Source organism: Triticum dicoccoides, chromosome 4B (genome assembly GCF_002162155.2).
Source record: "Triticum dicoccoides isolate Atlit2015 ecotype Zavitan chromosome 4B, WEW_v2.0, whole genome shotgun sequence".
In the NCBI taxonomy this organism is placed as follows: Eukaryota; Viridiplantae; Streptophyta; class Magnoliopsida; order Poales; family Poaceae; genus Triticum; species Triticum dicoccoides.
In genome coordinates this window covers 340,073,795-340,090,318 of record NC_041387.1, presented here as the reverse complement: position 1 = coordinate 340,090,318, position 16,524 = coordinate 340,073,795, and the positions used below count along the sequence as shown (strand labels likewise).

Sequence of the window (16,524 nt, the reverse complement as noted above, 5' to 3'; positions counted from 1 at the left end):
ACCATAGTGTAGAGACTTGGTGATGTAGAGATTGCTCAAGATATGAGTAGATTACAACCTCATGGAATTTGATTCAACCAAGTACCTACATGGGTTAGATAACATGCAAGATACAAATATATCCAAGACATAAGATTTTCATCATAAGAGAAATATCAAGGATTAGTTATAAGCTCATGTCTTGCATGTATCCAATGGAGTTTCTACTCCAAGTTTGAGGCATCAATGATGTTCAATTCTCCTCTTAACCTGCAAAACACTTTCTCATCAAGAGGTTTAGTGAATATATCCGCTAATTGCTTTTCGGTGCAAACATGCTTAAGATCAATGTCACCTTTAGCAACATGATCTCGAATGAAATGATGACGAACTTCAATATGCTTAGTTCGAGAATGTTGCACAGGATTATGACCAATTTTGATAGCACTTTCATTGTCACAAAGCAATGGAACATGTTTCACATGAATTCCATAATCTTTAAGAGTTTGGGTCATCCAAAGTAATTGAGAACAACATGAACCAGCGGCAATGTATTCCGCTTCGGCGATAGATAAGGATATCGAGTTTTGTTTCTTGGAAGACCAAGACACAAGAGATCTACCAAGAAATTGACAAGTACCCGAATTGGACTTTCTATCAACCTTGTCTCCGGCATAGTCCGAGTCGGAGTAGCCAACAAGATCGAAAGAGGCCCTCTTAGGATACCAAATGCCAAAATTTGGTGTATGGATTAAGTATCTCACTATCCTTTTCACGGCCTTAAGATGACATTCTTTAGGAGCAGCTTGATATCGTGCACACATGCACACACTTAGCATAATATCGGGACGTGAAGCACATAGATATAACAATGAACCAATCATAGAGCGATAAACCTTTTGATCAACCGGTTCATCATCTTTGGTTAAGTCAAGATGTCCACTAGTAGGCATGGGTGTAGTCATACATTTGCATTCTTGCATATTGAACTTCTTGAATAAGTCCTTGGTGTACTTTGTTTGAGAGACAAAATTACCTTCCTTAGTTTGCTTGATTTGCAACCCAAGAAAGAATTTGAGTTCACTCATCATAGACATCTCAAACTTCTCCGACATTAGCTTCCCAAACTTTTCACTAAAATGAGGGTTAGTTGAACCAAATATAATATCATCAACATAGATTTGGCACACAAATAGTTCACCATTAACCCTTTTAGTAAAAAGTGTTGAATAAATTTTCCCAATTTCAAAGGCTTTTTCAATGAGGAACTTGGTCAAGCATTTATACCATGCTCTAGGAGCTTGTTTAAGACCATAAAGAGATTTGTGAAGTTTGTAAACATGATTGGGTTTCTTAGGATTGATAAAGCCGAGAGGTTGCTTAACATAAAATTCCTCATCTATTTCACCATTTAGAAAAGCACTTTTAATGTCCATTTGGTACAAGGTGATATCATGGTGATTAGCATAGGCAAGTAAGATGCGAATGGACTCAAGTCTAGCAACGGGGGCGTAAGTCTCACCATAGTCCATACCTTCGACTTGCGTGTAGCCTTGGGCGACGAGACGTGCTTTGTTGCGAACTACTTGTCCATCTTCATATTGCTTGTTGCGAAACACCCATTTGGTACCGATGATGTTGTGGTTGTTGTCGGGCTTCTCAACCAATGTCCAAACTTGGTTCCTCTCAAAGTTGTGTAGCTCTTCATGCATAGCATTTATCCAATCCGGATCTTCTAATGCTTCTTCGACCTTCATAGGTTCAATGCTAGAGATGAAAGAATAGTTTTCACAAAAGTTAGCTAAACGAGTTTTAGAGCGAGTGATTCTCCCGGTTTGAATATCATTGTAGATTTGCTCGATGGGATGGTCTTTAGCAATTCTTGCTCGAACTCGTGAAAGCTTTTGCTTGGTTCTTGGTTGAACATCTTCTTCTTCTTCTTCTTCTTGATCTTCATTGTTGGCGTTGTCGTTCTCTTGTCGTGGTGGAGAAGGAGGTTGTTGACGTTCATCTTGATGCACTTCCTTGTTTTCTTCATCTTGGTGTGTCCCACTTGTGGATGCTTCCGTATCAACTCTTGGTTCACCTTGTCGTGAAGTAGAAGCTTCAACTTGGACGGACGAGGTACTCTCCTTCACCTCCTTTGGACGGACCTTGCCAATAGACAAGTCTTGGATTGCTTCCGAAGGATCTTTGTCTCCTACATCAATTGGCAATTGCTCTACTTGCGAGCCGTTAGATTCATCAAACTTCACATCTACCGTCTCTTCAACCTTTCGGGTGAAATTGTTGTAGACACGGTAAGTGTGAGAGTTTGAGCCATAACCTAGTAGGAAACCTTCATGAGACTTAGGAGCAAATTTAGAACGATGATGCTTATCAAGAATGTAGCACTTTGAGCCGAATACTCGAAAGTATCCAACTTGGGGTTTGTTACCGGTGAGGAGCTCGTATGTCGTCTTGCCGAGTAGCTTGTGAAGATACAAGCGATTTGTTGTATGACAAGTTGTCTCAACCGCTTCTGCCCAAAAGTGTTTTGGCGTCTTGTACTCATCAAGCATCGTTCTCGCCATTTTGATGAGCGTCCGGTTCTTCCTCTCAACAACTCCATTTTGTTGAGGTGTGTACGTAGCTGATAACTCGTGTGAAATCCCTTCTTCGTCAAGGTGTCCACATTTGCGTTCTTGAACTCCGTTCCGTTGTCGCTGCAAACCTTCTTGATCTTCACTTCAAATTGATTTTGGGCCTTCCTAGCGAAGTTTTTGAAGATCTTTTGGACCTGCGATTTATCATCGAGAAAGAACACCCACGTAAATCTGGAAAAATCATCAACTATAACCAGACCAAAAGAATTTCCACCGAGACTCTTGTAAGAGTTGGGACCAAAGAGATCCATATGAAGTAGCTCAAGTGGCCTCTTTGTGGTCATGATGTTCTTCACGGGATGCCTTCCTCCAACCTGTTTACCTGCTTGACAAGCACTGCAAAGTCTATCCTTATCAAATATGACATCATTAACTCCAAGGATATGATTTACCTTAATAAGCTTGTCAAGGTTTCGCATACCAACATGACCTAATCGTCTATGGCATAACCAACATTTTGAGGATTTAGCAATGAAGCAAGTTTTAGGTTGAGCCTTTTTAGTGAAATCAACGATGTATATATCACCTCTACGCACACCGGTAAAGACCATTTTATGATTGTCTTGACGAAACACTTGGCAATCTACTTCAGTAAATAGGACATTGAAACCGAAATCAGCAAGTCTAGATACTGAAAGTAAGTTGTACCCAAGAGATTCAACGAGCATGACATTTTGTATGGAGCTATCATGTGATATGGCCACTTTACCAAGGCCAACCACCTTACCCTTTGATTTGTCACCGAAACTGACATACTTTCGAGGACTATCATTATCAGCAAGCTCACGAAACATGTCTTTATCTCCGGTCATGTGATCGGTACATCCACTATCAAGAACCCATTCCTTTCCTCCTGACATATATCCCCGAAGATTTGCCATAAGACCAAAGTGTCTCATTTCATCATCAAGATCGAAGTCACTATCATCATCCTCATCATAGTATCCATGTTCAACATCGTCGTGTGGTGGATCAAATCCTAGAGAGGGTGATTTGTTAGAGTGAGTTTGACAATGATCTTGTCTATGAATTTTTATAGCTTCGGAAATAATGTCACTAATAATACCAACATTTCCTTTGGCACGCATAAGGTTTGTAAGCTCAAATAGACGATCACCAAACATAGGATCACTAGTATTCATTTTACTCAAAGCAATAGACTTATGGAGAATTTCATCTAGAGTTTTCAATGAATAATCTGGAAATTGTTCCTCAAGAAATTTTCATATAGTGTAGGCACACTTAAAAGTAGGCAAACATCCAATCAAGTTTCTAGGCAATCCTCTAATGATAAGTTTGGCAGTTCTAAGATTCCTAACCATGTCAATTAACTCATCATGGGTTGGTTGCATAGGGTCAACATAAGGTGCACAAGAGCTAGCAATGTACTTGTTCAAATTATATTGATTGAAAATTACAAGCATCTCATTTTTCCACTCATGAAAATACTCTCCATCAAGAATAGGCACTCTATGTCTAAGACTCCCCAAAGTAGACTCATCCATCTTCCTCCAAAGGTGATTAAACCAAGGCAATGGAGACCAATGCTCTGATACCACTTGTAGGACCTTGAGAAGATGTGTCTAGAGGGGGGTGATTAGACACTAAGTACCAAAGTTGCAGTTTTTAAGCTTTTTAAATCTTAAGTGGAGTTTAGGCACAAGTTTAACATTCACAACACATATCAAGCAAGCATGCAAAGAGTATATGAGCAGCGGAAAGTAAAGCATGCAACTTGCAAGAATGTAAAGGGAAGGGTTTGGAGGATTCAAACGCAATTGGAGACATGGATGTTTTTGGCGTGGTTCCGATAGGTGGTGCTATCGTACATCCACGTTGATGGAGACTTCAACCCATGAAGGGTAACGGTTGCGCGAGTCCACGAAGGGCTCCACCCATGAAGGGTCCACGAAGAAGCAACCTTGTCTATCCCACCATGGTCGTCGCCCATGAAGGACTTGCCTCACTAGCGGTAGATCTTCACGAAGTAGGCGATCTCCTTGCCCTTACAAACTCCTTGGTTCAACTCCACAATCTTGTCGGAGGCTCCCAAGTGACACCTAGCCAATCTAGGAGACACCACTCTCCAAGAAGTAACAAATGGTGCGTTGATGATGAACTCCTTGCTCTTGTGCTTCAAATGATAGTCTCCCCAACACTCAACTCTCTCTCATAGGATTTGGATCTGGTGGAAAGAAGATTTGAGTGGAAAGCAACTTGGGGAAAGCTAGAGATCAAGATTCATATGGTAGGAATGGAATATCTTGGCCTCAACACATGAGTAGGTAGTTCTCTCTCAGAAATAGTAAGTTGGAAGTGTAGGTTTGTTCTGATGGCTCTCTCCACGAATGAAGAGGAGGTGGAGGGGTATATATAGCCTCCACACAAAATCTAACCGTTACACACAATTTACCAAACTCGGTGGGACCGAATTTAGAAACTCGGTCGGACCGATTCAGCAAATCTAGTGACCGTTAGGATTTTCGATGGGACCGAAATGCAACTCGGTAGGACCGATATGGTTAGGTTAGGGCATAACGTAATCTCGGTGAGACCGATTACACAAACTCGATGAGACCGATTTTGGTAATAAGCTAACCAGAGAGTTGGTCAGGCAAACTCGGTTGGACCGATTACTCAAACTCGGTGGGACCGATTTTGATAATGAGTCAACCAGAAAGTTTGCATTGTAATCTCGGTAGTACCGATTGCTCAAACTCAGTGAGACCGATTCTGATAATGGACATACACAGAGAGATTACAATCCCATGTCAGTGAGACCGAGATCCCTATCGGTGAGACCGATTTGCCTAGGGTTTGTGGCAGTGGCTAAGACATCCAAACTCGGTGGCGCCGGATAGGAAGAATCAATGGGGCCGAGTTTGATTCTGGGTTTAGGACATATGTGTGGAAGTGGGAAAGTAGTTGAGGGTATTTGGAGCATATCACTAAGCACTTGAAGCAAGAGGCTCATTAAGCAACACCTCATCCCTCCTTGATAGTATTGGCTTTTCCTATAGACTCAATGTGATCTTGGATCACTAAAACGTAAAATGAAGAGTCTTGAGGTTGAAGCTTGAGCCAATCCTTTGTCCTTAGCATCTTGAAGGAGTTCCCACATCCTTTAGTCCATGCCACTCCATAGTTGAACTTACTGAAACATACTAGATAAAAGTGTTAGTCCAACAAGAGATATGTTGACATTAATTACCAAAACCACCTAGGGAGCAATTGTGCTTTCATCAATACTCTTGGATTGTGCCCAGTAATCAAGGGGGATTTGCAGATGGACAAACTGATAATGCTAAAATCTCTATGGCTGATGTGTTTCATATTACCTTTGAAAATTCTCTTGATGGGAACGCATCCGTAGAAAAGGAGAACAAAGATGACAAGACTTGAAACTATGTGTTATGCCTAGCCAGTGGCGTAAAACAATAGCGGTAGTTGGGAGGCAACCCAATAGTTATATCTTAGTTTTTTTGTTTATTTTCTGTTTTTCAATAAGCACACAATTATGCTACTGTTATGATTGTTTTTTAGTGTTTAAATTAGTGTTTGTGCCAAGCAAAGCCTTTGCGATGATTTAGTTGATAGTTTCTTTGATTTTGTGGATTAACATAAACTTTTATGTCTAGTAGCAGGATTTTAAAAAAATTCTAGTGCGTGATAAAATTCTGAAGTTTTAACACATGATTGATATACCGAGTCCCCATGTTGTGCTAATTTTTTAGAATTTTTGGAGTTACAAAAGTATGGCTTAATGCTCAGATTTCTATAGACTATTCTATTTTTGACTGATTCTGTTTTTTGATGCATTGCTTTGCTTGTTTTGATGGAACTATGGATTGTATCGGGGGGTATAAGCCATGGAGAAGTTAGAATGCAGTAGCTATAATGCAAAAATAAAATATGAATGGGTTTGCAACATTACTTAAAGTAGTAATTTGCTTTATTATACACATGGATCTCACGAGTTTTGTTGAGTTTTGTGTGATTGAAGTTTTCAAGTTTTGGGTGAGATCACGATGGATGAAGGAATGAGGAATGGCAAGAGCCTAATCTTGGGGATGCACGAGGCACCCCAAGGTAATATTCGAGGACTCCCAAGCAACTAAGCTTGGGGATGCCCCGGAAGGCATGTCCTCTTTCTTCTACCAACTATTGGTAATTTTACTTGGAGCTACTCTGATACCAAAGCTGTCAGGACCCCGATCCTAAGTCAAAACGATCTAGCATGTAACACATCATATCACTTTGCGGCTTCACGCACGGTGTCCCCACGAGTGCCACCTTACCTGTCCCTGGACCGTTTGCGCCTTTTGGCTCACGTATATGATAGTGTTGCTAGCATCCATATGATAGAGAACCCAGGCCGACATGAATAGTCGTAAACCCAAGGTGGCACTAACTTATAGGGACAGGCATACATGACCCAACAACGAACGTGTTGGTCATCAACGTATGAACCTAAGTCATAGCAAGCTACAAGGACTTGAAGGAACAACGCCTGACATTTCCCCGAAGGGACAGACATAGGAATGAAGAAGGACACATGCCGGCCAGCCTAAGTGTTCCGGAGCAGTAGCAAGCTACCATGGCTCAGTGGAAGCACGAGGAGACATTTCCCCGTAAGAGAGGCTACCAAGAATAAACAACTAGGTTGTTGGATCCCACACATACCAAGGATTTCGAATCATACACACAATATGCTCAATATGTGCAAATACAACATGGCATCACAACAAAACTCTACAACTCAAAGTATTTATTCAATAGGCTTCGAGGAGCCAGATATTACAAGCATGGGTCTGATGACCCAACATACAGAGCATACAAGCAACGGAAGCATAACATGTCTGGGTACAGACAACTACAAATGAAAAAGGCTGAGAGGCCTCACTATCTACAAGACCCTCCCAGGGTACGAGATCGTAGCTGAGGTTACAAGCTAAACGTCGAAGTCCACGCGGAACTACTAGTGAGACTGAAGTCTCTTTGCAAAAACATAAATTAAGAAAACGTGAGTACAAATGTACCTAGCAAGACTTACATCAGAACTAGCTACATATGGATCAGTATCAACAAAGGGGTGGTGGAGTTTAACTGCAGCAAGCCAGCTTTGACTCGGTGGCTATCCTGTACTACGGCTGCTGGTAACTCTTCTGAGGTGGCACATTCACCATATCAATACACCACTATGGATCCGCTCCCGTCTCCCTATGAGAAGGCCATCTGTAGCACTCACGCTTATCTTGCGCATTTTAGAGTATCCACTTTCACTTGTCTATGAACTATATAAGCAACCAGTAGTCCTTTACCGCGGACATGGATATTCAAATAGATCATGTTAACTCGGCAGGGGTGTACTTCTTCACACACGCTCTCGCCACTTACCGCCATGTACACGTCATGTATCTCGGCAACCTTCAAGCGAAAGTCTGGTGAGGCTGTCGGCCACGACCTGACTAACCACGCAAGACTCTAGTCCAGGTTTATCGCCTATTCGGGTTCCATCAGCAAGGAGATCTGGCCGGGGTGTCACTCACGGCCCCAAACGATGTGTACAGGGTTACCAAGCCCACCAAACAGGCGACGCTTGGTACACGCGGCCATGGTGCCTAGTCTGTCCCATGCCCACCTATACCGGGTGCCACTTGGTAGACTACTAACACAACCTACAAACACCATAAACTAGTTGCAACTCCTGGACAGAGATCGAGGCAATTAATAAGCCGAGAGGGGTCGAGTTACCGGGACCCAATGTGTGGTAGTAACTGTCTTGAATCACAGACACAGAACTCAATTCCTGACGACGGTTTCAATGAGACAACCCACCATGTACTCCTACATGGCCTCTCACCGCTACCTTTACCAAATCGTGTTCACACACTTACCTCTCAATAGTAGGACATGTTCACAACCTTCCAATTCATCCCCAATGAATCAGACCTGACTCAACTCGAAGCAGTAATAGGCATGAAAAACAGGCATGAATGAGTAGGCACATCATGGCTTCCTACTCATGCTAGTGGGTTTCAACTATTTACTGTGGCCAAGACAGGTCATGCAAAGGAAAGGGGTTCAACTACCGCAGCATGTAACAGTTGAATCATGGTTGTCCTAATGCAGAAAAAGAGAGCAGGAGCGAGAGAGTGAGATTGTATCGAAATGAACAAGGGGGTTTTGCTTGCCTGGCACTTCTGAAGATAGTATAGCTCTTCATCGGTGTCATCAAACTCATCGCCGGAACATACGTCTACTAAGGGGGAACAACCACCGGCAACAAAGAAAGAACACAATCAATGCAATGCACAATATGATGCATGATCATGACATGGCAAAATGTTGTGATTTGAGCTAATGCAGCTAGCAATGATTTAAATGAAGTTGGTTTGAACCCAAGATTCAAATTCAAACTTCATATGTTAATATTCAAATGCCACTCATTTGATTTGTCCTAAATAGTGGTCATAAGTTGTTCCAACATGCATGAAAATGGTACAGATGGAAAGATTGACACCCCACACAGAATCTTGGAGAGTGGCTGGTTTACATGGAACCAACTTGATCATGAGCTCAACATAACAGTCAGGGCCAACCTGGTAATACTTTCGAGAAGATATTCGGAAAATCACGAACCACTGATATGTTATTAAGCTTGGGAATAACCTTGCTTTCGAGGCAAGATAATGTGATCAAATAAGCGAGGATTGACACAACCCTAACTCTTGATCGAAGGGTGCACCAGGGAAAATGTACTATGTGGCACAATCTATCTGGAATGATGATTCACTGCCTCGGTATATATGTTGGAGCTATTATTACGACCCTAGGTATCTTAGAGAGCTACCTAGTAATCCACCCATGTGTTGAGTTCACAGTGTGATGATTCTGGCCACCATTCTCAAAAGCATCCCATGATACCACTTAGTGGTAGGTATTCCATTCCTGGGTTTTTGAACCCAAGATTCATCCTACTTACTTCATGTTGATAGTGTTTGCTAGTTCCCTTAAGATATTAGTAACCTTTGTGATAGTCCTTGAGGTCCGTGGTATATCATTCTTTCAATACCATGAACCATCATGGAAGAAGTTCTTTTGAACCAAAAGATCACAACCAGAGTGCTCTTGATGAGTTCTCTGCTATATCTGTGCCTCTTCCCGTCCTAACTTTCTGCATGGGTGATCAATTGAAAGTATAGCGGGGTTTTTATGCCCCAAACTACGGATGTCATGTTCTCCACAGGGACTAGGCGACGGCAACTATGCTCGGCTAAAGCTAGGAAGCACAATTTTAAGAGATAAATGCAGAAAATAAGAATCTAAACTAACTCAATGAGTGTTCCCGAAGATAATCCACAAAGAAAATGCAAAATAGCAAAGGGAGGTTCAGATATTACTTACTATCTTTTTGGTGTTTTCCTAGAACTTGAGAAATAAAAACTACAGGGGGACAACTTCAACAAAGGGAACTAACAAGACAAGAACACATATATGTATATAAAACTAGCAAGTATAAGACACGCGGAAGGAACAAGATTAGGGACAGCATACAATTGTTTCACATCACATATACATGTCACATATGTCACTGGTGCATAGCTAGCACATTGAACTTGAGATTAAAAACAATCACACCTCTGACTTCACAAAGAGCAGTCTCACTACAAAATAAAATCACAGGTATATATGTATCACACCACAAACACACATATGTATATATCGCAGGAACAGTAAACTGGACATTAATCATCAGCACACAACAATATTTTTGATGAATTACACACACACACACACACACATACTAGCAGAATACCAATTGACAAAACCAAAATATGATAGATCAAGTATCTCTCAAAGTAACAAAGCCTCAACTAGTCAGATCTCAAAACACATACACTATATTATACAAGTACTTAAACAGAGCAAACAGCAGATTGCAAGTACACTTCAAATCTGAATATTACATAAGCATCTCAAGGCACAAATCTGAATATTACACAAGGTTCACCTAGCAGTTTTCAGAAATTTGCAAGAAGTAAGAGAGGAGAGAAGCAGCAGCAGTTTTAGTTCAGAGAAGAACTAGGAACAGCAAGGAAGCGCTGGAGAAGAGCAGCAAGGGGGCGCTGGAGAGGAGCAGCAGTAGGTTCAGAGAAGAAGCAGCTGAGCGCAGTGGCAGCAGTATGTTTAGAGAAGGAGCAGCAGTAAGGTTTGGGCAAGAAGAACAGCAAAGGCGTGGGGATATTAGAGAAAGCAGCAGGAGCAGATCTTGGGAGAAGAAGAGAGGTGGAGGAGCAGCATCGAGGTAGGCGAAGAAGGGGCAACAGAAAGCAGTAGGGGAGGAAGAAAGATAGAGCAGCAGCGCGGGGGCATTCAGTGGTGTGGTGGTGGAGCTGGTGGCGCTGATGGATGGATGCGTGAGGGGATGGATGGCGCTGGAGGTGGTGATGCGGCAGTGTTGTGGCGCGGGTGGAAGGAGATGATCGTGGTGGTGGATGGTGCTGCGGCGCGAGGTGGTGATGCGGCGGCGGTGTGGAGCAGGTGAGATGCTGGGTGGCGCACCACCACGCCGGCCTGGCTGTGGCGGCGGCCGGAGGTGGAGAAGGAGGGGTGAGGGAGAGAGATGAGTTGTGCCAAGCCCCAAGGGGATCGAAGGAGATGGCTAGGGATTTGACCCCTCTCGATCAGATCTGCCACTTTGCACTTTTGCCCTCCTTCTGTCTTCTTCCTTCCCAAGTAGATCCCCTCTCTTCTATAGTTAGCGCCCTGGTTACTTATTTTCATCTCACTCAAGTATCTTCTCCCTTCTCTTCTTTTCTTCACTCTTCTCGATAACCACCTAGACAGAATCTTGACGATTATTGGTGCCTTTGCGCACACTTCTGCAAGATAGACCAAAGACTAGTAAATGATCTTTTTATGATTATCAAGCAATATTCAATCAAGCATGGCAAGAATGGACGGATATATCACGATAGATGCTACATTTGAGTACCAAAATTATATATGTGAAATATACTTATCAAGTTCCCCCACACTTAAATCTTTGCTTGTCCTCAAGCAAAGGCATATGACAAGAGCAAGATAGTAAATAGTGAGCTGACTAGAGAATGTCCAAGGAAGTAGATCTCTAAACAATGCATGCTTTTGGACTTAGCTAGTGAAAATCAATGGTTAAGAGTGCTACAGAGCAATAGGACACTAGTAAGCATGACCATTTTAAACCTTTACAATGATAAAAGAGGATCAACAAGTTTAAATGATGACTGTGCCAAATGGTTCCTAAAGAGAGCATGATCCCAAGAACAAAATGAACTGGAATTAAATCTTGTGATCAAATCACTTATTTACAGAGATAAAGCAATGATTATATTATTATTAGTCTCACCATAGGAACATACCACCGATCCCGAGAACATGGTATACACCTGGCTCGACCAATTATTAGTTTTTTTTTGTTTGTCTCCCCAAAGGAACATACCACCGATCCCGAGAACATGGTATACACCTGGTTCGACAATTACATTTTTTTTAATTACTGCCCAAGCTAACCCGATTTCACATGCCACCGATCCCGGGAACATGACATGCTACTGTAGGTAGTCAGACTTATTTATTCAATATTACTTATCTTAAATGAACAACGCATAAGCACAAAAACAGGAATCATCACTTCTCCATGTCTGGTTCACATGCTACCGATCCAGGGAACATAGCATGCTAATCCATAGTGGTTAGGTGATTGCTCTCAATGGGAACACACTTCGCACAAATTCAGCATCTAAACATGGTGATCTAGGTGTATCAAGGTAAAAGCAGAAAATGATCAAGTTTTCTAGTGTACTAGGGATTTGAGCACTCAAAACTAATAACTTCCACAAATTTCAGCAAAGCATGGATGGTGTAGATCACTAGTTTACAAGGCATTCAACACTCAGTTCACATATTCACATCAATCGCCCTATGTCGAAGGTAAAATTCAGTGGGATGGTATTTAAGAAATGACTCAAGCAACCCAAATAATAGTTGATTACAGCATGTATAATGTATGATGGTATTCAGATTGGGGTCATGAAACAGCTCACCGGGTTTATATGATGTAGGTCTCGCTCGATCACTCTCACATCCACGTGCATTGCGACTCCTCTCCTTTTGCTTCCCTATCCTCATGCCTGCTCCAACTTCTCTCTTCATGTGTGCTCCTTCTCCTCATCCCCATGCCATGGGTCCACCAGGGTCCTAGGGAATGTCATCTCGAACTTGGTCAGCATGTAGTGGATCATGCACAAGCAACAACCTGAAAGAGCACTCAACCAAAGAGACAATGCAAGTGGGGATAATACCCTCCAAGTCATCAATCGAATATCCAATTACATAAGCATAGCTATAAAGCACATGTTTAGGATGGTAGAAATCAGCAAGGTCAACACTAACATGAGGATGATATTTATCATTAAGCTCAAGACTAGCATGGGAATGATATGTTTCATTAAGCATATGACTAGCACGAGGAAAGTAACTATGATCATCACAAATGAGAGTAATGCCACTAACAGGGTATATATCATCATATCCAAGCAAATGAGTTTTCAAATCAATCTTAAGTGATGGTATCATGTAATGCAAGGTAGTAGCAAAGAAATCACAAGGCATCATGTCATCAAGAGGATTGAGTAAACCTGACACATCACGCTCTGGTATGACAATAGGCAAATGAATCTCATGATCTTCATCTTTATCTACAGCAGCTTCTTGTACTTCTTCAGTAGTAGATGATGAGTCTTCAACTTGATCACTTGGGAATTGCAGCTCTTGATCATCCTGTTCCTTGTCTTCTAGTTCATCTTCTTCAATCTGGGGTCTTTCTTCCTCTGGACTCTCGCTATCTTGCTCAGCTGAATGTGACGGTGTTGAAACCTCACACACCTCAAGGGATATCCCAGCAACACTCAACTCAAGGAGGGAAGAGATAGTACTGCCAGCGTTGATGTTCTTCTCAATCTTCATTACTTCTTCCACTAGCTCATGCCCACTCTTGATCTTCTTCATTTCATCTAGTATAACCTTCCTAATAGGATCATCCTCGGCACTCCAAGTGAACTCAAGACTCAAAAGTGCGAGCTTGTCTATGTCATCGAACTCATCTTGAGTAGGCACTTGTGTTGAAGGTGTTGGTTGACCAAATGGAGGACCATTTAACTCCATTGGACACATCTCCTGGTATTGAGGTATATGATTAGGAGGTGAATAAATCTGTTGTGGAGCATAGTTGTGGTTCTCCTCATTGTACCTGAATCCCTGCATTGGATAACTAGAGGCAAACGATGAGATCTCAGGGTTATTGCTCCTATATGACATATTATGGTTTTCAGGCCACCCATGTGTGTAATTGTTTTGGTATGAGCTAGGCTGTGGGGCGAAGCTCATGCCATAACAATCAAGAGGGTGAGAGTAACCATGCTGACATTCAGCGGGTGAATGGCCCTGAAATCCACAAATATGGCAGGTAGGAGCAACATAAGGATAGCCTCTAGAATAAGGATCATAAGAGCTAGGCCTATCCTCAAAAACTCCTTCTCGCTGCCAAGCTAAATCATCTAATCGATGGGAAATCTTACCTATCAGTTCTTGAACACTTTCCGTGTTGTTTGTAGTGTTGCTCGCATAAGCCTGATGATCTGAATAGTAAGCCATAACCGAGAGGATAATCCAACCTGCAAAAAGGAAAAGAAGACAAAAAGATACTAACTAGAACAGGGGTTAGTGGCTAGAGATATATCACAAATATATAAAGCACAAAAAGGAAACAAGCTAAACCTAGTCTAAAGCCTCACACAAATGCTCGACGCTAGTCCCCGGCAACGGCGCCAAAATGATCAATTGAAAGTATAGCGGGGGTTTTACGCCCCAAACTACGGATGTCGTGTTCTCCACAGGGACTAGGCGACGGCAACTATGCTCGGCTAAAGCTAGGAAGCACAATTTTAAGAGATAAATGCAGAAAATAAGAATCTAAACTAACAATGAGTGTTCCCGAAGATAATCCACAAAGAAAATGCAAAATAGCAAAGGGAGGTTCAGATATTACTTACTATCTTTTTGGTGTTTTCCTAGAACTTGAGAAATAAAAACTACAGGGGGACAACTTCAACAAAGGGAACTAACAAGACAAGAACACATATATGTATATAAAACTAGCAAGTATAAGACACGCGGAAGGAACAAGATTAGGGACAGCATACAATTGTTTCACATCACATATACATGTCACATATGTCACTGGTGCATAGCTAGCACATTGAACTTGAGATTAAAAACAATCACACCTCTGACTTCACAAAGAGCAGTCTCACTACAAAATAAAATCACAGGTATATATGTATCACACCACAAACACACATATGTATATATCGCAGGAACAGTAAACTGGACATTAATCATCAGCACACAACAATATTTTTGATGAATTACACACACACACACACACACATACTAGCAGAATACCAATTGACAAAACCAAAATATGATAGATCAAGTATCTCTCAAAGTAACAAAGCCTCAACTAGTCAGATCTCAAAACACATACACTATATTATACAAGTACTTAAACAGAGCAAACAGCAGATTGCAAGTACACTTCAAATCTGAATATTACATAAGCATCTCAAGGCACAAATCTGAATATCACACAAGGTTCACCTAGCAGTTTTCAGAAATTTGCAAGAAGTAAGAGAGGAGAGAAGCAGCAACAGTTTTAGTTTAGAGAAGAACTAGGAGCAGCAAGGAAGCGCTGGAGAAGAGCAGCAAGGGGGCGCTGGAGAGGAGCAGCAGTAGGTTCAGAGAAGAAGCAGCTGAGCGCAGTGGCAGCAGTATGTTCAGAGAAGGAGCAGCAGCAAGGTTTGGGCAAGAAGAACAGCAAAGGCGTGGGGATATTAGAGAAAGCAGCAGGAGCAGATCTTGGGAGAAGAAGAGAGGTGGAGGAGCAGCAGCGAGGTAGGCGAAGAAGGGGCAGCAGAAAGCAGTAGGGGAGGAAGAAAGATAGAGCAGCAGCGCATGGGCATTCAGTGGTGTGGTGGTGGAGCTGGTGGCGCTGATGGATGGATGCGTGAGGGGATGGATGGCGCTGGAGGTGGTGATGCGGCAGTGTTGTGGAGCGGGTGGAAGGAGATGATCGTGGTGGTGGATGGTGCGGCGGCGCGAGGTGGTGATGCGGCGGCGGTGTGGAGCAGGTGAGATGCTGGGTGGCGCATCACCACGCCGGCCTGGCTGTGGCGGCGGCCGGAGGTGGAGAAGGAGGGGTGAGGGAGAGAGATGAGTTGTGCCAGGCCCCAAGGGGATCGAAGGAGATGGCTAGGGATTTGACCCTTCTCGATCAGATCTGCCACTTTGCACTTTTGCCCTCCTTCTGTCTTCTTCCTTCCCAAGTAGATCCCCTCTCTTCTATAGTTAGCCCCCTGGTTACTTATTTTCATCTCACTCAAGTATCTTCTCCCTTCTCTTCTTTTCTTCACTCTTCTCGATAACCACCTAGACAGAATTTTGACGATTATTGGTGCCTTTGCGCACACTTCTGCAAGATAGACCAAAGACTAGTAAATGATCTTTTTTATGATTATCAAGCAATATTCAATCAATCATGGCAAGAATGGACGGATATATCACGATAGATGTTACATTTGAGTACCAGAATTATATATGTGAAATATACTTATCAATGGGTTATCTAGAAGAAATATGTTGAACTTGTTCGACATACTAATCTATGCATCCACAACTCAGAAAATCATATGTTTCCTTTGAGTTGTCCTTCTTTAGTTATACCATGACCTCCGCCTATCAGTTGATAGTCAAGGGTATGTGTGCATACTCATTGATGCCTATTATTCATGTGGTCCGT

The 16,524-nt window shown here is 42.3% G+C and overlaps 1 protein-coding gene across 3 annotated transcripts; it reads right to left on the bottom strand.

The window, feature by feature from the left end:
* Window positions 1-10,347: 10,347 nt before the first annotated feature.
* LOC119296111 lies at window positions 10,348-16,257 on the bottom strand. Of its 3 annotated transcripts, XM_037574503.1 has the most exons (3): window positions 13,307-16,257; window positions 12,713-12,866; window positions 10,348-11,509 (listed from the first exon to the last, which is right to left on the bottom strand). In XM_037574503.1, the coding sequence occupies exons 1-2, from the start codon at window positions 14,319-14,321 to the stop codon at window positions 12,748-12,750; spliced, it is 1,134 nt and encodes a 377-aa protein (XP_037430400.1). In that variant the 5' UTR covers window positions 14,322-16,257; the 3' UTR covers window positions 10,348-11,509; window positions 12,713-12,747. The 3 variants fall into 3 exon arrangements, 2 of the variants coding, with proteins under 2 accessions (XP_037430400.1, XP_037430399.1); XR_005144858.1 differs by having other exon boundaries at window positions 12,713-16,257; XM_037574502.1 differs by having other exon boundaries at window positions 10,348-12,866.
* Between the last annotated feature and the right edge of the window lie 267 nt (window positions 16,258-16,524).